General features: G+C 38.2%; 1 protein-coding gene across 1 annotated transcript in view; it reads left to right on the forward strand.

Moving 5' to 3' along the window:
* The window catches only part of LOC105518845 (DIS3-like exonuclease 2), a 405,890-nt gene that overhangs the window by 139,804 nt on the left and 243,541 nt on the right, over positions 1-22,545 (forward strand). The window contains exon 6 of the mRNA XM_011952002.1: positions 851-1,085. Within this exon, the coding sequence (XP_011807392.1) occupies positions 851-1,085 (235 nt within the window). The remainder of the gene's footprint in view (positions 1-850; positions 1,086-22,545) is intronic.

The raw sequence follows: 22,545 nt of genomic DNA on the forward strand, positions 1-22,545 counted from the left end.
CCCTTCCTCCACTATGCCTTGTTGATTTTTAAATTTTTTGTGGAGACAGGCTCTCAATATGTTGCCTAGGCTGGTCTTAAACTCCTCCTGCCTTGGCCTCCCATAGTTCTGAGATTACAGGTGTAAGTCACTGTGCCTGGCCTGGGTTTTTTTCCTCTACTTGCTTCATTAGTATTGTAGTGTAAATGTCCATCAGTGTGTGTGCTTTATATATTGATTTCAGGCCACAAAATGGGGAATTAAAGCTTTATTTTTGGAGACAGGGTCTTGCTTTGTTGTCTGGGCAGTGGGCATAATCTTGACTCACTGCAACCTGTGCCTCTCTCAGGCTCAAGTGATCCTCCCACCTTAGCCTCCCAAGTAAAGCTTTATATTTTTATAAGAACATTTTATAAACTCTTGTTCACACTTAATTTTGTTTTTTTCCACTTCATCTTGTATTCTTGTGGTTTCCTTTGGGAACACTGTGGCATACTTTGTTGAGTTCTTTTATCATTCCCTAACTTACTAATTGTTCCTATATAGTGAGCCTTTATGAAGCAGCATGGTACTACTTCTAGTATTCAGGGCCTTTGGGGAGAGGTGATGAAAATGTAGATCAGAAATATGAGAAGTGGATAAGGCCTTAATTTGGGGCATCTGAAGACCTGATTGTCAACCTGGCTTTGCTGGATTGATTATGTGCTTTAGGTGGTCTGTGCTTCTGGAAAGTAAATATCCTTTTTCGAACTACATGATTAGTGTCCAATATCATTAGCTTCTGTATATGCAGTTTCTTCCTTAGAAAAGAAAAATCTGCTCTTTTTTTTCTTCTCCCAGTGATTTAGCAGAATTTTTAAATTTTCTTCAGGTAGTTAAACCAGAGAACAATGACAAAGAAACAGAAGCTGCATATGAATCAGATATCCCCGAGGAGCTCTGTGGACACCATCTCCTGCAACAGTCCCTGAAAAGCTATAATGACAGTCCTGATGTCATTATAGAGGCTCAGTTTGATGGTAGCGACTCAGAAGATGGACATGGCATCACACAAAATGTGCTGGTTGATGGTGTTAAGAAACTCTCAGTTTGTGTTTCTGAAAAAGGTGAGTACTAGACTATTGTCTGACTTTTTTTTTTCTTTAAATACACTGATTAAGTATTGGAATTCTCTCTCTGCTACAGAGTAGGTAGCGCAATGCAATTGATATAGTCCTAATTTTTGACCTGTGGCAGCTTTTAGAAAAGGGGGAATCTTTGACAGGTTTAGCTGCTGGTTATGAAAGAGGGGATGAAAGTGCTACCAACGGTTTGTGTGGGCAGTAGTTGCAGTTGCCACATTCCTAATAGGCTTGAACTGTGTTGCTGGGTAACATTGACATCTCTTGCGAGAGGCCCAATCCTGTGGCTGATGTGAACACAATTAAACTGGTATGTAAAATTCTTATGAAAAATCACTTTATTTTACTCTCAGTTTTACTTTAAATATCTTTTAAAAGTATTTTTGTCGGCCAGGGGCAGTGGCTCACGCCTGTAGTCCCAGCACTTTGGGAGGCTGAGGCGGCCGGATCACGAGGTCAGGAGATCGAGACCATCCTGGCTAACACGGTGAAACCCCATCTTTACTAAAAATACAAAAAATTAGCTGGGCGTGGGCCAGGCGCGGTGGCTCACACCTGTAATCCCAGCACTTTTGGAGCCCGAGGTGGGCGGATCACGAGGTCAGGAGATCAAGACCATCCTGGCTAACACGTTGAAACCTTGTCTCTACTAAAAGTACAAAAAAAAAAAAAAAAAAAAAAAAAAAAAAAAAAAATTAGCTGAGTGTTGTGGTGGGCGCCTGTAGTCCCAGCTACTCAGGAGGCTGAGGCAGGAGAATGGCATGAACCAAAGAGGTGGAGCTTGTAGTGAGCCAATATCGCACCACTGCACTCCAGCCTGGGCAACAGAGCAAGACTCCATCTCAAAAAAAAAGGTATTTTTGTCATTTCTGGTGGGCATGGATCACTCAAAATTTTATAAACAGATAACCTTAGAAAGTATTTTGATTCTAAGCCTTTTAAAAATCCAGTCTTGTTTACTCTGATTGAAATCTAAGCCATGGGTCCTCTGGATACAGAGAAAAAGCAGTTGTAAACATGAGATCTGTGACCACGGACCCTACCTGACCACATGCTAGGAGACTTAAGGAAAGTGTTATGTACAATTTGAATATTTCAAGGTAGAGATTTTGAAGAGATTCTACATAGAAGGAGTATATTTTCTAGCCAAATTGAATTTTATATATATTATTAATGGAAACCGACTAACTCTGATCTGGCCAGGCTGACTAGATAATGAGCTTTGTTATCAAGAAGTTTCTGGCACAGTTCCCACAAAAGGCTAGGAGAAATGCCAGAAGATTACTAAAGGAGGATGTTCAGCAGACAACTTGTTTAGGGACTGCTGAGCATATGTCCCCACAGCGTAAAGAAAGCAGAAGGTGTTTTCAGGACGTGACTGCAGAAGGATGACTGCTTTTCTCCATTGCTGATGAGGTAGTGATCTGTGAAAGAAAGCATTTTTGGAAAGCATGTGGTCTTTATGGTGCCAAGTACTCCTCATTCAGAATGACTTTCCAACTCTGAAATTCTTCTTGACTGAAGAGGCTACTACTTCCTGTGTCAGGTACTGCTATGGGCCCTGCCAGGTGTCACTTACTTCAGGGTACCCAGGTTCCTTTTGTTTGGGGACATGTTTAAATAACTAATGGGTTCCATGTTAAGAGCACAGCCAGTTCCTTTTGGATGCTATTCCTTGACATTTCATTCTTGCGATTTTTCTACTTTTTTTTCTTTTAAAATAGTTGAATACTGTGACATTCTTCTTAAAGTAAATGTGTATTATCATAATCACATCAGTACTATGAGTCACTTATTTTCAGTGAGAAGAGTGGCAAATAACCAGGACTCTAAGTAGCCAAATCCTTCATTAACAAGATCAGCAAGGAAGAGAGAGATTCACAGGATAAAGTCAGGCAAAGGAACACTTTAAAGTGTATTGTTGGCTTAAAACTACTTCGTGGAAACCCAGCTCTGGTGATAGGCTTGGCAGATCTCAGCAGCCTCTTTTCCTCTGGGCTCCAAGTGAAGGGATGAGACACATTGATCTCTCATTAGTGGTTGGTACAAATACAAGGACAAGGAAATACTGATGGATGGAAGTGACAGCAGAATTGATGCCTGGGTTGGATGCTAATAGTTCACTCTGTTAGCATCCAACCCAGAGTTTTGGGAAACTCTGATGCTATACCTCCTCTTGATTCACCCTCTATTATAATTCTCCCCCCACACTCCTTTTGAGACAAGGTTTTTCACCCAGGCTGGAGTACAGTGGTGTGACCATAGCTCACTGCAGCCTTGACCTCCTGGAATCAGGCGATCTTCCTGCCTCAGCTTCCTGAGTAGCTGGGACTAAAGTGTGCACCACCACACCCAGAAATTTTTTTTTGTTGTTGTTTTTTAATAGAGACAGGGTCTTGCTGTGTTGCCAGGGCTAGTCTTGAACTCCTGGCCTCAAGCGATCCTCCTGCCAAAGCACTGGGATTACAGGTGAGAGCTGTCGTACCTGGCCCCTCCCTCTTTCTTACAAGTAAATATCACTGAGTACATTACAAGCCCACTGTATGCATGTTTCTTTCCTTATTCTTTTTGCATCCTTCCTAGCCCGTTGTTACTTATATTACTTAGTAGCCCTGACTGAGGGAACAACCTTAATCCTTCCCTCAGTATCTGGTACAGATTTCTCTTTTCTGCTAGCCTCTAAATAGAGAGTTTGTGAAACCACATGGCTGTTTCTCATTTCTTGCCCTCTTGATATTTAGGAAAATTGCAATTTGCTCTTTTAAAAATCACAGCATTTTTAAGGATATTTCAACCAGCTTCTCTTACTTGGGATAATAAAAAAAATCTGGTTACCATTAGGATGTTAGTACTTTTTGCACTATTTAGGGTTTTGAAGTTTGTTATTGAAACAAACCATAACCTTAAGAATATCAAACTTTTCCTAAGACTTCTAGAAAGACTCTTTGCTTTGTGTTGTACTTGCAAGTGGATTATTAATCCTGGTTCATGCTTGTGTTCAAAAGTGTTTTTTTGGTTGTTTCTGCTGTAGTATTATGTTTCTTTGCCCAAAGCAAATGCTCCATATTGCATGTGTATTTATAGCATATACCTATTTGCTGAGGAAATATTTATATCTTTGTGATAACTACCAGTTTCTCTGGTAAGAGAGCACATTGCTCCTGTTGTCTGTAGCAAGTGCCTATCATTGCATTAAGAGAAACATCTCAGCATCTCAGACATTCATCCAGTAGTTTCTTTGAGGATAATGGCACAGGTCTGCATTATCCCCAGCCCCTGAGAGAGAGGGGGCCAAAGACCTGGGCCCCTTTTAGAGGTCCAGTCCCCAATCCCCACTCGAGATTGAACTTTTACCACTTTACAAGCAGTAGCTTTGTTGTTAGCATAGAAACCTGCCATCCGTATGGAGCTTAGGGACAACCAATTAAAATTTTCTTGGTATCAAATGCATAAATGACTTAAAAAATGTTTGACTGTTGTGCTAGGAAATAGTAGGTCTTATTCATTCTTTGTAACTATCTTTTTTTTACCCATTAACCATTGCCACTTCTCCCCACTTACTACCCTTCACAGTCCCTGGTAATCATCCTTCTACTCTCTATCTCCATGAGTTCAATTGTTTTAGTTTTTTAGCTCTCACAGATAAGTGAGAACATATGAAGTTTGTCTTTCTATGCCTGACTACTTCACTTAACATAATGACCTCCAGTTCCATTCATGTTCTTGCAAATGACAGGATCACATTCTTTTATTTATTTTTTAAATGGCTGAATAGCACTCCATTGTGTATATCTGCCACATTTTCTTTATCCAGTTGTCTGTTGATGGACATGTAGGTTGTTTCCAAATCTTGGCTATTATGATTAGTGCTGTGAAAAACATGGGAGTGCAGATATCTCTTTGATATACTGTTTTCCTTTCTTTTGGATGTATGCATAGGAGTGGGATTGCTGGTATGGTAGCTATTTTTAGTTTTTTTGAGGAACTTCCAAACTGTTCTCCATACTGGTTATACGAATTTACATTCTCTCTCTCTCTCTTTTTTTTTTTTTCTCGCTCTGTCGCCCAGGCTGGAGTGCAGTGGCACGGTCTCGGCTCACTGCAAGCTCTGCCTCCCGGGTTCACGCCATTTTCCCGCCTCAGCCTCCCGAGTAGCTGGGACTACAGGTGCCCGCCACCACGCCAGGCTAGTTTTCTGAATTTTTTTTAGTAGAGGCGGGGTTTCACGGTGTTAGCTAGGATGGTCTTGATCTTCTGACCTCGTGATCCGCCCGCCTTGGCCTCCCAAAGTGCTGGGATTACAGGCTTTAGCCACCGCGCCCGGCTACATTCTCACCAACAGTGTATGAGGGTTCCCTTTTCTCTACATCCTCACCAACATTCGTTATTGCCCATCTTTTAGATAAAAGCCATTTTAACCAGGGTGAGATGATACCTCATTGCAGTTTTGACTTGCATTTCTCTGATGATCAATGATGTTGAGCACTTTTCTGTAAGCCTCTTTGCCATTTGTCTGTCTTCTTCACTCAAGAAGTCTTTGCCCAGTCCAATGTCCTGCAGAGTTTCTCCAATGTTTTCTTTTTGCAGTTTAATAGCTTGAGGTCTTAGATTTAAGTCTTTAATCCATTTTGATTTGATTTTTTATGTGAGGAGAGATAGGAGTCTAGTTTCATTCTTCTGCATATGGATATCCAGTTTTCTCAGCACCGTTTATTGAAGAGACTGTCCTTTCCTCAGTGCATGTTATTGGCACCTTTGTTGAAAATGAGTTCACTGTGGATGTATGGATGTATGTATGGATGTATGTATGGATGTATGTATTCTGGGTTCTGTACTCTGTTCCACTGGTCTGTGTATCTGTTTTTATGCCAGTACCATGCCATTTTGGTTACTATAGCTCTGTAGTATAATTTGAAGTCTGGTAATGTGATTGCTCCAGTTTTGTTCCTTTTTCTCGAGATAGCTTTGTCTATTTTGGATCTTTATGGTTCTGTATAAATTTTGGGATTTTTTTTTTTCTATGAAGAATGTCATTGGTATTTTGTTAGGGACTGCATCGAATCTGTAGATTGCTTTGATATTGACATTTTAACAATATTGATTCTTCCCATCCATGATCGTGAAATATCTTTAAACATTTTTGTGTCCTCTTTAATGTAATTCATCAATATTATATAGTTTGCATTGTATAGATATTTTACTTCTTTGGTTAATTCTGAGATATTTAATTTTATTTGTAACTACTGTAAATGGGATTACTTTCTTGCTTTCTTTTTCAGATTGTTCACTGTTAGCATATAGAAATGCTGTGATTTTTGTATGTTGATTTTATATCCTACAAATTTACTGAATTTTCAGTTCTAATAGTTTTTTGGTGAAGTCTTTAGGCTTTTCCAAATATAAGATCATATCATCTGCGAGCAAGAATTATTTGACTTCTTCCTTTTCCAATTTGGGTGTCCTTTATTTCTTTCTCTTGTCTGATTGCTCTAGCTAGGACTTCCAGTACTAGGTTGAATAACAGTAGTGACAGTGGGTATTCTTGTTGTGTTCCAGACCTTAGAAGAAAGGCTTTTAGATTTTCCCCATTCAGTTTGATATTAGCTGTGCATCTGTCATATACAGCTTTTATTAGGCTGAGATATATTCCTTCTGTACCCAGTTTTTCAAGGGTTTTTATCATGAATGGATGTTGAATTTTATCAAGTGCTTTTTCAGCATCAATTGAAATGATCATATAGTTTTCTTTCTTCATTTGGTTGATATGATGTATCACATTGATTGATTTGCATATGTTGGACCATGTTTGCATCCCTGGAATAAATCTCAGTTGGTCATGATGAATGATCCTTTTAATGTGTTGTTGAATTTTATTTGCTAGTATTTTGTTGAGGATTTTTGCGTTAATATTCATCAGTGGTATTGGCCTGTAGTTTTTTTTTTTTTTTAAATATGTGTCTTTGTCTGGTTTTGGTATCGGTAATATTGGCCCTGTAGAATGAGTTTGGAAGTATTCCCTTCTCCTCTGTTTTTCAGAATAGTTTGAGTAGGATTGGTATTAATTCTTCTTTAAACGTTTGGTAGAATACCAATAGTGAAGCCGTCAGGTCCTGAATTTTCTTTGTAGGAAGACTTTTTATTACAGCTTCAATCTTGTTACTTGTTATTGGTGTGTTCAGGTTTTGCATTTCTTCATGGTTCAATCTTAGTAGATTGTATGTGTCTAGGAATTTATCAATTTTCTGCATTTTCCAATTTGTTGGTATGTAGTTTCTCATAGTATCCACTAATGATCTTTTGAGTTTCTGCAGTATCAGTTGTAGTGTCTCCTTTTTCATCTCTGATTTTATTTATTTGGGTCTTTTCTTAGTCTGGCTAAAGATTTGTCAATTTTGTGTAACTTTTCAGAAAACTTATCTTTTTGTTTCATTGATCTGTTGGATTGTTTTCTTCATTTCAATTTCATTTATTTCTGCTCTGACCTTTATTATTTCTTCTACTAATTTTAAGTTTGGTTTGCTACTGCTTTTCTAGTTGCTTAAGATGCATCATTAGGTGGTTTATTTGAATTTTTTCTTCTTTCTTTTTCTTTTTTTTTTTTAATTGATGTAAGCACAGTTTTCCTTGTGTCCCATAGGTTTTGATATGCTGTGATTCTATTATCATTTGTTTCAAGAAATTTTAAATTTGTTAACCCACTGGTCATTCAGCATGTTTTTAAATTTTCATGTATTTGTATAGTTTCCAAAATTCCTCTTGTTATTGATTTCTAGTTTTGTTCCATTGTGGTCAGAGAAGATACTTGATACTATTTCAGTTTTTTTTGGAGTGTTCTAAGACTTGTTTTGTGATCTAACGTATGGTCTGTCCTTGAGAATGATCCATATGCTAAGGAAAATAATGTGTATTCTGCAGCCTTTGGATGAAGTATTCTGTAAATATTTTTTAGGGCTATTTTGATCTATAATGCAGATTAAGTCAGCTGTTTCTTTGTTGATTTTCTGTCTGGGAGATCTGTCAAATGCTGAAAATGGGTTGTTGAAATCTCCAGCTGTTGGCCAGGTATAGTGGCTCATGCCTGTAATCCCAGCACTTTGGGAGGCCAAGGCAGGTGGATCACTTGAGGACAGGACTTTGAGACCAGCCTGGCCAACATAGCAAAATCCCATCTCTACTAAAAATACAAAAATTAGCCAGTCGTGGTGTGCACCTATAATCCCAGCTACTGGGGAGGCGGAGGTGGGAGGATTGCTTGAACCTGAGAGGCAGAGGCTGCAGGAAGCCAAGATTGCGCCACTGCACTCCAGCCTGGGTGACAGAGCGAGACTCCCTCTCAGAAAAAAAAAAAAAAAAAAAAGGAAAGAAAGAAAGCTCTAGCTGTTATTATATTGGGGTCTCTTTCTCTCTCTCTCTTTAGCTCTAATAATGTTTGCTTTATACATCTGGGCACTCCAGTGTTGGGTGCATATATTTAAGATTGTTACACCTTCTTGCTAAATTGACCCCTTTATCATTATATAGTGACCTTCTTTTTCTCTTCTTACAGTTTTTGCCTTGAAATATATTTTATCTGATATTAATATAGGTATTTCTTCCCTTTTTTGGTTTCTATTGGCTTGGTATATCTTTTTCCATCCTTTTATTTTCAGTTGATGTATGTCTTTATAGGTGAAGTGTGTTCCTTATAGGCAGCAGATCATTGTGTCTTTTTTTTTCATCCATTCAGCCACTCTGTGTCTTTTTATTGGAAAGTTCAGTTCAGTTACATTCAGTGTTATCATTGATGAGTGAGGACTTACTCCTGCCATTTTGTTATTTGTTTTTTGGTGGTTTTGTGGTCTTCTCTTCTTTCTACATTCCTGTCTTCCTTTTAGTGAAAGTGATTTTTCCCTGGTAATATGACATAATTCTTGCTTTTTAATTTTTGTGTATTTGTTGTATGTTTTTTGATTTGAGGTTACAATCAGTATTACAAATGCTATCCTATAACCCATTATTTGAAGCTGATAGCAGCTTACTACTGTTTTCATAAATAAATAAGCAAAAAGAAAACTAATAAAAACTCTACACCGTAACTTCATCCCCTCACTTTTTTTGTTGCTTTTATTCACATCTTACAATATTGTCTGTGTCTTGAAAAGTTGTTGTAGTTATTATTTTTAATTGGTTTATCTTTTAATCTTTCTATTTAAGGTAAGAGTAGTTTACACACCAAGTTACAGTGTTATAATATTTCTGTGTTTTTCTGTGTACTTATTATCAGTGAGTTTTGTACCTTCAGATGATTTTTCATTGATCATTAATGTTCTTTTCTTTCTAAATGAAGTACTCCCTTTAGCGTTTCCTGTAGGACAAGTCTGGTGTTGATGAAGTCCTTCAGCTTTTGTTTGTCTGGGAGAGTCTTTATTTCTCCTTGATGTTTGAAGGATATTTTCACTGGATATACTATTCTATGGTAAAAGTTTTTTTTTTTTTTTTCCTCCAGCACTTTAAACATATTATGCCACTGTAAGGTTTCCACTGGAAAGTCTGCTGCCACATATGTTGGAGCTTCTTTCTTGGGGTTTCTCTCTCTCTCTCTCTCTCTCCCCGCCCCCCTCTTTCCTTTCTCTTCCCCTTCCCTTCCCTCCCCCTGCCCTGCCCTTCTCCTGCCCTCTCCTGCCTTCCTCTGCCCTCCTCTCCCCTGCCCTCTCCTCCCCTGCCCTCCTCTCCCCTCCCCTTCCCATTCTTCCCTTCTTTTTTTCGGGTCCTTTCTTTATCCTTGACCTTTAGGAGTTTGATTATTAAATGCTTGGGGTAGTTTTCTTTTAGTTAAATCTGCTTGGTGTTCTATAACCTTCTTGTACTTGAATATTAGTATCTTTCTCTAGGTTTGGGGAATTGTCTGTTATTATTTCTTGGATTAAATTTGCTATCTGTATGTCTTTCTCTACCTCCTCTTTAAAGCCAATAGCTCGTAGGTTTGCCCTTTTGAGGCTGTTTTCTAGATCTTGTAGGCACGTGTCATTCTTTTATTCTTTCTTCTCTTGTCTCCTATGTGTATTTTCAAATAACCTGTCTTTAACCTCACTAATTCCTTGTTCTCCTTGATCAGTTTTGCTATTAAAAGACTCTGATGTGTTCTTCAGTATGTCAGTTTCATTTTTCAGCTGCAGATTTTCTGTTTGATTCTTTTTAATCATTTCAATCTCTTTGTTAATTTATCTGATATAATTCTGAATTTCTTTTCTATTATCTTGAATTTCTTTGAGTTTCCTCAAAACAACTGTTTTGAATTTTCTGTCTGAAAGGTTACATATTTCTGTTTCTTGAGGATTGGTCCTTGGTGCCTTACTTAGTTTGTTTGGTGAGGTCATGTTTTCCCAGATGGTGTTGATGCTTGTAGATGTTCATCAGTGTCTGGACATTGAAGAGTTAGGTATTTATTGTAGTGTTCATGGTTTAGGCCTATTTGTATCTGTCCTTCTTGGGAAGGCTTTCCAGGTATTCAAAAGGATTTGGGTGTTCTAATCTAAGCTGTATGTGCGTTAGGGGTTACCCCAAGCCCAGTAACACTGTGTTTTTTGCAGACTTGTAGAGGTTCCTCCTTGGTGGTCTTGGATAAGATCTGGAAGAATTCTCTGGATTACCAGGCAGAGACTCTTGTTCTCTTCTCTTACTTCCTCCCAAACAAACCAAGTTTCTCTGTCTGTGCTAAGCCACCTGGAGCTGGGAGTGGGCTGACCCAAGTACCGCTGTGGCCATTATCACTGGGACTGTGTTGGATCAGACCTGAAGCCATCACAGCACTGGGTCTCACACAAGGCCCACTCTAACCACAACCCAACAACCTGTATTGCTGCTGAACTGGCTTTCACACCACAGGATGCAGTCCTTCTCACCCTTCCCTCCCCTTTCCACAGGCACAGGAGCCTCACCCTGTGGCTGCCACCACTACACACCCATGGGGAGTACTGCTAGGCTTCCACCAATGTTCACTTAAGGCCCAAGGACTCCTCAGTCAACTTGTGGTGAAGAATGTTGGTAGGCCTGGGACTTACCCTTCAAAGTGGTGGGCTCCCCTCTGGCCCAGGGCAGGTCCAGAAGTGATGCCGTGTAAGAGCCAAGGCCTAGAATCAGGGACCCCAAGAGCCCACCTGGTACTCTACTCCCCTGAGGCCAAGCAGATGGAGTCTCTCACAATAGCCACCACAGCTGAGAATATGCTGTATCTAATCTTAAGCCGGCATGTCTCGGAGTCTCAGCCAAGGCCCATGGTGTGCTACCTGGGTATCACAGCTGGTTATTCAGGGCCGAATGGCTCTTTAATTTAGCAGGTGATGAGTCCACCATTACTGAGTCATTCCTCCCTTCAAGGCAACAGGTTATATTCTGGCCTAGGGTGTGCCTAGAAATGTCATCAGTGGAAATTTTTGCTTCCCTGTCTTTTAGGCTGGGTGAACAATGTGGTCATACTAGGTAGGATAGATGGTCAGGACCCACGGTATTCTAAGACCCAAATCCTGTGCTAGACCAGACATTCCTCCCTATGAAGTTTACAAAAGAAATATACACAAGAGGGCAAAGCAAGGCAGAGGAACAGTTCTTTCTTTATTAACGGAAGCTTCCATCTAAGCCAGAATGATTGTAGTGTACATTCCTACTTGCAATGTATGAGGCTCTTTTTATCTTCTCATCTCTGCCAACAGTTAGGAGTATCGAGCTTTCTAAATTTTTTTTTTTTTTTTAGACAGAGTCTACTCTGTCACCCAGGCTGGAATGCGGTGACACCATCTCGGCTCACTTTAACTTCTACCTCCTGGGTTCAAATAATTATCCTGCCTCAGCTTCCTGCGTAGCTGGGACTATAGGCACACGCCACCATGCCCAGATAATTTTTGTATTTTTAGTGGAGATGGGGTTTCACCATGTTGGCCAAGCTGGTCTGGAACTCCTGTCCTCAGGTGATCCAACTGCCTTGGCCTCCCAAAGTGCTGGGATTACAGGTGTGAGCCACCACACCCGGCCCAGCTTTCTAATTTTTGTAATATAGATTAAGTTCTATAAATTGCTTTTTTATATCATTTGCCCATTTTTCCATCAGGGTGACTATTCTCTTGTTGATTTACAGGAATTTCTTATCTTCTATCTAATAATCCCTTTTCTAATGTCAGTTTTACAAACATCTTCTCTCATTTTGTCATGTAGTCATTTGCCTATTAACTTTGTGTGGTATCTTCCATAGAACAAACATTTTTAATTTTAACGCAGTAAAAGTTAACATACACTTTATGGGTTTTTAAGTTTTTCCCTGTCATTAGGTCACAAAGATATTCTCCCTTGTAATATTTTATTAAGTCTAGAGTTTTGCCTTTTGCTAAACTTCATGATGCGCATTCTTCATTGATTGAGATTATCACCTGGTTTTCTCTCTTCTAAGTCTATTTCTGAAGTTGAACCATCCTTTTGTTCATAATATAAATTCTACTTAATCCTGATGTGTTATTATTTCAAAAATACATGATTGGATTCATTTAGGTAATATTAGTGTAGTATTTTGTGTGTGTGTGTGGTTTTTTTGGGACAGAGTCTAGCTCTGTTGCCCAGGCTGGAGTGTAGTCATGCCATCCTGGCTTACTGTATCCTCTGCCTCCTGGGATCAAGAGGTTCTCCTGCCTCAGCCTCCCAAATAGCTGGGATTACAGATGTACACCATCACACTCAGATAATTTTTGCATTTTTAGTACAGATGGGGTTTTGCCATGTTGTCCAGGCTGGTCTTGAACGCCTGGCCTCAAGTGCTCTGCACACCTCAGCCTCCCAAAGTGCTGGGATTATAGGCATGAGCCAGTGTGCCTGGCCAAGTGTAGTATTTTTTGTATCATGTTAAAATGGATCTTTGATTTTTTTGTTATTCAGTTTTTAGAATCAAGATTATAATACATTAATGAAATGTGTTGGTCAGTTTCTGAGAATTTACTATTTTTCTAGAACAGCTTATGTAAAACAGGAATGAACCTTTGAAATTTGGTAGAATTCATTGTAAAATTGTCTGTACCTGCTGTTTTTCAGGAGGCAAGATCTTTGCTGTTTTAATCCCTTTTATACTAATTGGTCTGTTCAGATTCTGTATCAGTTCTTGTGCCAATTTTGGCATAATTTAATGGGACTTTATCCATTCAAATTTATTAGTATGTAGATATTCCTAATTCTCATTGTATTTTGTTATCATTTCAAAAACCTCCTTCGTGTCTGTACTTTTTTGTATTCCTTTTCATTCTATATTTTAATTATTTGAATCTTCTTTTTTCTTTGATAACTCTTGCTCATCAAGGGTCTATCTTATTAATCTTTTCAAAGAACAGTTTTGGTTGTGTTATTTTTCTCTTTTCTCTAATTTTTATTTTTTATTTTTTGAGACAGAGTCTTGCTCTGTTGCCCAGGCTGGAGTGCAGTGTCATGATCTCGGCTCACTGCAACTCCTGCCTCCTGAGCCCTGTCTCAGCCTCCTGACTAGCTGGGATTACAGGTGCCTGCCACCATGTCCCACTAATTTGTGTTTTTTTTTGTTTTTTGTGGTAGAACCAGGTTTCACCATGTTGGCCAGGCTGGTCTTGAACTCCTGACCTGAAGTGATCTGCCCACCTCGGCCTTCCAAAGTGCTGGGATTACAGGCGTGAGCCACCGCTCCTGGCCTTTTTTTTCTCTATTGTTGATAATGATGTTTTGTGTATCTTTGATATTTGCTCTTAACTTTTTAATTTAATTTCTTATTTTCCAAGGATGTTGCTTTTTTGCCCTTTCCCCAACTTCTTGAGTTGAATACTTAGCTTATTAATTTTAACCTTTCTTGTTTTCTTTGAAATGTTTTTAAAGCTACATATGTACCTCTAAATACTTCTTTAGCTGTATTCTACAGATTTTTATGTCCAGTGTTTTTATTATTCAGTTTTAAATATTTTATTTTCTTTATGATTTCTTCTATAACTAGGTTATTAAGGCTGTTTAATTTATATATTTTGCTATTTTTTGTTAATGTTTAATTTTATTGTCAGTATAGGATGTCTGTATGTTTAATTCTTTATAGTTTATGGATACTTCCATTATAGTCTATTATATTGCCTATATTTCTAAATATTACATGTATGCTTTGAAAGAAAGATGTGTGTGTGTGTGTGTGTGTGTGTATCCACAAACTTGATTTATAATTATATTGTTCTTCCCTTCATAATAAACGATTTATTATTGTGTGTATTTTATCTGTCAGTTTCTGAGAGGGATCTTTAAAAATTTATGTCTGGGGCCACGTGTGGTGGTTCAAGCCTGTAATGCCAGCACATTGGGAGGCTGAGGTGGGCAGATCACTTGAGGTCAGGAGTTCGAGACTAGCCTGGACAACATGGTGAAACCCCATCTCTACTAAAAATACAAAAATTAGCCGGGCTTGATGGCAGGTACCTGTAATCCCAGCTACTCGGGAGGCTGAGGCAGGAAAGTTGCTTGAACCTGGGAGGTGGAGGTTGCAGTGAGCTGAGATTGCACCATTGCACACCAGCCTGGGTGACAAGAATGAGACTCCGTCTCAAAAAAAAAAAAACAAAAAAACAAAAAAACAAAAGCACAGATATACCTTCCATTTAAAAATATGTGTCTGTAAATTTTGATTTATTTGTTATTTCTTATATTTTGATTTATTTGTATTTCCTACAGTCTTGTCAATTGTAGCTTGATATATTTTGAAGTTGTGTCGTTATACACATATGTGTATGGTAGAATATACCTAGTTGTATTTTTGTATACATGCATATCCATATATGTGGGTAACTATTTGTACACATATTTATCATCAGTATTTAGTGAGCATTTACAATGTGCTAGGCCGTTTCTAAGCACTTTGTAATTAATTCTCATTACATTAATTAATTGATCCTTAGAACATATCTAGTATAATGTCTATTTTAGGAATATAAATAGTATCGATCTCAGGAATTCCAGTAGTTTTTGTTCCTAAGATGCAGAAGAGTTATGCAGTTGGTAAGTATACTTTAAGATAATTCTAATTGATCTGAAATGGGGCTAAGCATTGGTATTTTGAAAGAGCTCTTTAGAGATTCAAGGATTTTGCTACATACTCAGCATTGCTGCTGTAGAATCAGCCCTAGTCTTGTCCTCCTATTATGTTCTTTCTCCCCTAATAAATAGCAATATACACAATACAGTAGGTTAAACTTTCATGGTTCTCTAACCCTGAGTTTAATAATTAAATCAAGAATCATCACTGGATACTAAAACCATTGAGATAAAGGTTTTGGGGACCAGAATATTCACGTGGACTCAAAGTGTCATGCCACACTTGACTTACTAATTAATTACAGTGGGCAGAATGTCCTTTATAGTAGACATATTTGGTAGTCACCAGTCTAACCAACTGATGAAGCTTAGCATCATTAATTGGGATAGTCTGACATTTTGTACCTTCTGATGGGATGCATTATTGTATATCATTATCTGTGAAGCATTCATGCTAAAAATATTTCAACTGAATCAAGCCTCTAGCCCTAACCTCCAGTCTACTGGAAATACAGGGGATATTGGAATAAGTTAAATGACACCAAGGGAGAAGTAATAAGATTAAATCCAATGCCATGAAAAGCAAGGGGGAGCTGTTTTAGTGGAAGAAAAAGCAAGAGAGACATAACTAAAAATATTGTGTGAAGCTTGGTTAGAACTTGAGTTGGGGAAAAAATATGGTAGCAACAATTGGGGAGATTTAAATTTAGAGTGGATATTAGGTGACATTTTGGAATTACCATTAATTTTCTTAGGTGCGATAATGATATTGCAGAGATATAGGAGAATGTCCTTATTTTTAGGAGACACTGGCTAACATGGTTGGGGTGAAGTATCCTGACGTCTTTAATTTATTTTGAATGGTTCAGAAAAAAGAATAAACAAAACTGTGGTTGTGTGTGTGTGCAAACACACATGCATATACAAATCAAGAGAGAATGGGTGCAAATGTAGCAATATGTTAATTGGTGAATCAATAGGTATTCATAATATCAGTCTTTCAGCTTTTTAGTAAATTTAAAAATCTTTAAAATAAAACATTGTGTGAAAAAATACTCCATGCATTACTGAAAGAGAAAAATTGCCATGTTCTGCAGTTTGGTGTGGATTTCAAGAGCTAGCATTGCTCATTCCATCTTTGTTCCCGAAGTTACTCTAAAGCAGAAAATAATTATTGCTTATTGTTCAATACAAATATAGTCAGGACTGCTGTTTTCAGCTGGATATTTTTTCTAAAAATTACTTTTATTCAGTCAGTCACAATTTTATTTCCCATTAAAAATGCCAATGTATCACACAAGGTATTAGTAAAATAAAAATCTTGAGTAAAGATTTTTTAACTTATTTGAGTTAACAGTGGATTAAGAGAAATTCTTGGGAAAATTAATGAAACCTTTAAGTAATTTTATAAGCATGATTGTTTTTGTGAACCTCATGTAAAAGTCAAACAGAATGACTTTTGCAAAAGTCAACATTCCTCCTGCAAAAGTCAAACATTCATTTGCTTGAATGTTCTGATTATTTCTAATAATTTTGCAGTTGGTTGTTTTGATTTTCTAGGTGTAAAGTAATTTTGTCTTTTCCTTTCTAATTTTGTACCTTTTATTTATTACCTTATTTCATTGGCCATTACTTTAAGAACTGTGTTGCATAATAGTGGTGATTGCCTTGTTCCGGATTTTAGTGAGAATGCTTCCAATATTAAACCCTCAAGCACAATGCTGGTTATTGGCTTGAGACCAAGTTAACCAAATGTCCTCTTTTATATTAAAAGTTTCTGTTGGGAATAGATGTTGAATTCTCTTCAAGTGCCTTTTGAGCCTCTTTCAAGATGCTGTTTTTCCCTTTGGCTTGTTAACATGATGACATATAATATTGAATAATACTTGCATTCCACATCTGACCATGACCCTCATTTAGTCATGGTATGTAGCATGCATTAACATGTAACTCAGTTGTGTTTGCTAATAATTTATTCATGATTTTTGGATTTACAGTAAAAAGTGACATTGGTCTGCAGTTTCTTCTTATTGTCTTTATAACTTTGTAGGAAGAATTGGGGAGCTTTTCTTGTTGCCTTGAAATAGTTACAATAGCATTGAGAGTGATCACGTATTCTCAATGATTGAAGCAATTAAAGAACTCATACTTGAAACATGGGCTAGAGCGTTCTATAGTTGGTAACTTTCTCAATCTCTAGTGATTATTAATTTCTTTAAATTTTCTTTGCATGTATTCATTTTGATAATTATATTTTCCAGGAAAATAATACATTTTAAGCACATATTGTAATGTATTGGAATAGAGCTGTGCAAAGTATTTTCAGTTGTTTAGTTTCCTCTGTATCTGTGATCATAACCCCTTTCAGGTCCCCTCACCACCACCTTTTTTAACACTAGCTAGTGACTTAATCTGTTTAATTTCTAATGGAAATAGATTTCTGCCATTTTTATTTATTGTAAATAATTTCTACTGTTTTTATTACCAAAGAATTTCTTTTAGATATGGTAAATCTGAGATGGTCAAATTTCGTTAGAAATACAGACTGAAGTTCATGATAGAGGTTTGTGAACTGGAAATGCAGTTTAATGAGTCATTAGTGTCAAATTAGTTCCTTGAGTCACTCCTGGATTCTGAAAGTTCTTTTAAGAGACTGTCAGAGGACAAGGGCCTACCTGTTCTCTTTTCCTGCCACCTGACTTTCCCTCCTTGAATGCAGTAGGTATTGTTTATCAAACTGTCCCCTGCCCTGGAGTCTCTATAACACGCAGAAACTTTTGTGGGTTAAATTTGTTTTTTATTGTGGTAAAAAATTTTGCCATTTTAACAATTTTTAAGTGTACAATTCAGTGTCATTCATTGCATTTGCTGTGTTGTGCAACCACTACCACTATTTCCCAAACCTTTTCACCATCCCAAACAGAAGCTCTATAACCAGTAACCAGCCACTCCTCATTTCTCCCCCAACTCCTGATAACCACAAATCTACTTCCTTTCTATAAATTTTCCTATTCTAGAGATTTCATATAAGTGGAATCATGCAATGTTCTTTTGTGTCTGGCTTTTTTCACTTAGCACAATGTTTTCAAGGTACACGTATGTTGTAGCGTGTATCAGAACATCCTATTCTGTGGCTGAATAATATTCCATTATATTGTATATACTGAATTCTGGTATTTTTGTTTGTTTGTTTTTTGCTTTTGAGACAAAGACTCAGTGGGTCTGGCTCTGTTCCCCAGGCTGGAGTGCAGTGGTGTGATCTCAGCTCACTGCAGCCTCTGCCTCCTAGGCTCAAACCATCCTCTCACCTCAGCCTCCTGGAGTAGCTGGGACTACAGGTGGCGCCACCACACCCAGCTAACTTTTGTATTTTTTGTAGAGATGGGGTTTCACCATGTTGCCCAGGTTGGTCTCAAACTCTTGAGATCAAGCGGTCTGCCCGCCCTGGTCCCCCAAAGTGCTGGGATTACAGATGTGAGCCACCATGCCCAGCCATACATTTTGTTTATCCATCCATGTTGATGAACACTTGAATTATTTCTGCCTTTGGCTATTGAATAGTGAATAATGCTGAAATGAACATTGGTATACAAGTATCCGTTTGAGTCACTGTTTTCAATTCTTTTTATACCTAAGTCATATAGGAGTAGAATTGCTGGGTCATAGGGTAATTCTGTGTTTAGCTTTTTGAAGATTGTGAGGTTTTTTAAAAAGGGATTTTTGTTGGCTATTAAATACATGGTTATTAGGTGGGTTAACAGAAACTGAAGATTTTGATATATTATAGAAAATTTTGAAATAATAATGATTACATCTGTTCTTTATTCACATATAACTGGAGCCTGCCCAGCTCTTTTTCAGGCTTTTCCTTTTCACTTCTTTCTCTTCCCATTTTTTAAAATCCTGGAGTCTTTCCTACCTACTTGCCTTGTTTCTCTTTTACACAAACAGACCTAGGCAGCGTGGGTTTCAGAACATTTTTCTAACATTACAAAGAACTTATTTTATAGAATATACTCTGCCCCATGCTGCCTCTTCCAGCTAGCAAGAAGCATCAGCCTTGCTGGCACTTTCAGCACAAAATTATTGGGACAGAAACCTAAATAAAAGGAAATAATGTCTCACAAATGTTGTTCATCCTGTTATCAGGAAACAGGGATTCCCAGACCTTTAGCATGTCAGTCACTATGTGTGCTTATCCTTCTCTTTTGTTGAAGGTGAGTGAAGACTTGAAGGCCCCTGTGCCTGTCATCCCCATGGCTTTTCCGGCACCTTTTCCAATATGGTGTTCCTGACTCTCTTGCTTGCTCTGCACTTTTAGCTTTATACTAGGCTCCCTGGGCTTTTTTATAATTCATTTTCTTTGGGATTACTGGTAATGAAAAGGGAAGAACAACTTCTCTGAGTAATGGTATTGTTTTCTCCCTACTTCCTTTTCCATGTTCTCTAGATTCTAGCCACTTTTGGAATCTTTCTTCCCAGTCTATCTGCTGATCCCCCTCTCTGGTACTTTCCAGGTCAATCCAGTCCATGCTAGTAACAAGGTATTGACTCAAGGGCCATATCTATTTACAATTACATTACATTGCCATAGAAATAAAATTCTGGCCCTGGATGGGTCCTACAAGATCAGGTACTCAACTGGGCATGGTGGCTCACGCCCGTAATCCCAACACTTTGGGAGGCTGAGGTGGGTAGATCAGGAGGTCAGGAGATCAAGATCATCCTGGCTGACACAGTGAAACCCCATCTCTACAAAAAATACAGAAAAATTAGCTGGGCCTGGTGGTGGACGCTTGTAGTCCCAGCTACTCAGGAGGCTGAGGCAGGAGAATGGCGTGAACCTGGGAGGCGGAGCTTACAGTGAGCTGAGATCCTGCCACTGTACTCCAGCCTGGGCGACAGAGCAAGACTCCGTCTCAAAAAAAAAAAAGATCATGTACTCTTGTTGACATGTGATACTCTACCCCTAATGGCTCTTAGTGGGACACTTTATGTTATTTACAAGTACAGTTTTATAATACTGAATGAAAACAGTAAATTTTAAAGGGATGGAGGAAAATTTACCAAGCAAATGGAAAACAGAAAAAAGCAGGATTGTAATCTTAGTTTCTGACAAAACAGACCTTAAGCCACCAAAGATCAAAAAAAGACAAAGAAGGGCATTACATAATGGTAAAGTGTTCAGTTCAACAAGGAGAGTTAACTGTCCTAAATATATATGCACCCAATACAGGAGCACCCAGATTTATAAAGCAACCTCTTAGAGACCTAGATTCCCACTCAATAATAGCGAGAGACTTTAACACCCCACTGACAATATCAGATCATGGAGACAGAAAATTAACAAAGATATTCAGGACCTGAACTCAGCTCTGGATCAAGTGGACCTGATAGATATCTACAGAACTCTCCACCCCAAAACAACAGAATATACATTGTTATTATTGCCACATGGCACTTATTTTAAGATTGATCACATAATCGGAAGTAAAACACTCCTCAGCAAATGCAAAAGAACTGAAATCATAACAAACAGTCTGTTGGACCACAGTGCAGTCCAATAGAACTCAAGATTAAGAAATTGAATTAAAATTATGCAACCACATGGAAATTAAACAATCTGCTCCTGAATGATTTTTGGGTAAATAATGAAATTAAGGCAGAAATCAAGAAGTTCTTTGAAACTAATGAGAACAGAGATACGATGTTCCAGTATCTCTGGGACACAACTAACGCAGTGTTAAGAGGAAATTTATAGCAATAAATGCCCACATCAAAAAGAAAGATCTCAGGTTAACAACCTATCATCACAACTAAAATAACTACAGAACGAAGAGCAAACAAACACCAAAGCTAGCAGAAGACAAGAAATAACCAAGATCGGAGCTGAACTGAAGGAGATAGAGACATGAAAAACCCTTCAAAAAATTAACAAGTCCAGGAGCTGGTTTTTTGAAACAATTAATAAAATAGGTAGACCACCAGCTAGACTAATAGAAGGAGAGAAGATTCAAATAAACACGATCAGAAATGATAAGGGGTAGGCACAGTGGCTCACGCCTGTAATCCCAGCACTTTGGGAGGCTGAGGTGGGTAGATCACTTGATGTCAGAAGTTCAAGACCATCCTGGCCAACATGGTAAAACCCCTCTCTGCTAAAAATACAAAAATTAGCTGGGTGTGGTGGTGCATGCCTGTAATCCCAGCTACTCAGGAGGCTGAGTCAGGACAATCACTTGAGTCCAGGAGGTGGAGGATGCAGTTAGCCAAGGTCACGCCACTGCACTCTAACCTGGGCAGGCGACAGAGCAAGACTCCATCTCAAAAAAAAAAAAAGAAATGATAAGGGGGATATTACCACTGACCCCACAGAAATACAGATAACCATCAGAGAATACTATAAACACCTCTATACACATAAACTAGAAAATCTAGAAAAAAATGGATAAATTCCTGGACACATACACCCTCCCAGGACTGAACCAGGAAAACCTTGACTCCCTGAATAGACTAATACTGAGTTCTGAAATTGAGGCTGTAGTAAATAGCCTATCAACGGAAGAAAGCCCAGGACCAGATGGATTTATAGCTGAATTCTACCAGAAGTAGAAAGAAGAGCTGGTATCATTCCTACTGAAACTTCCAAAAAATTGAAAAAGGGGACCCCTCCCTAACTTATTGTGTGAGTCCAGCATCATCCTGATACCGAAACCTGGCAGAGTTAAATCAAAGAAAGAAAACTTCAGGCCAATATCCTTGATGAACATCAATATAAAAATACTCAAAATAATATTGGCAAACCGAGTTCAGCAGCTCATCAAAAAGCTGATCAAGTAGACTTCATCCCTGGGATGCAAGGCTGGTTCAACATACGCACATCAATAAATGTGATTCATCAGAACTAAAGACAAAAAACACCTGATTATCTCAATAGATGCAGAAAAGACCAATAAAATTCAACATCTCTTCATGTTAAAATCTCTCAGTAAACTAGTTATTGAAGGAACATACCCCAAAATAATGGGAGCTATTTATGACAAACTCACAGCTAATATCATACAGAATGGACAAAAGCTGGAAGCATTCTTCTTGAAAATCCTCATAAGACAAGATTGCTCGAAAACCCTTATAAGACAAGGTTACTCTCTCTCACCACTTCTAGTCAACGTAGTATTGGAAGTTCTATCCAGGGCAATCAGGCAAGAGAAAGAAATAAAGGTATGTAAATAGGAAGAGAGGAAGTCAAACTATTTTTGTTTGCATTGCAGATGACATGATCCTATATCTAGAAAACCTCATTGTCTCAGCCCAAAAGCTTCTTAAGCTGATAAGCAACTTAAGCAAAGTCTCAGGATACAAAATCAGTGTGCAAAAATCTCTAGCATTCCTGGCC

This window comes from Colobus angolensis, unplaced genomic scaffold (assembly GCF_000951035.1).
Source record: "Colobus angolensis palliatus isolate OR3802 unplaced genomic scaffold, Cang.pa_1.0 Scaffold33, whole genome shotgun sequence".
NCBI classification, from domain to species: domain Eukaryota; kingdom Metazoa; phylum Chordata; class Mammalia; order Primates; family Cercopithecidae; genus Colobus; species Colobus angolensis.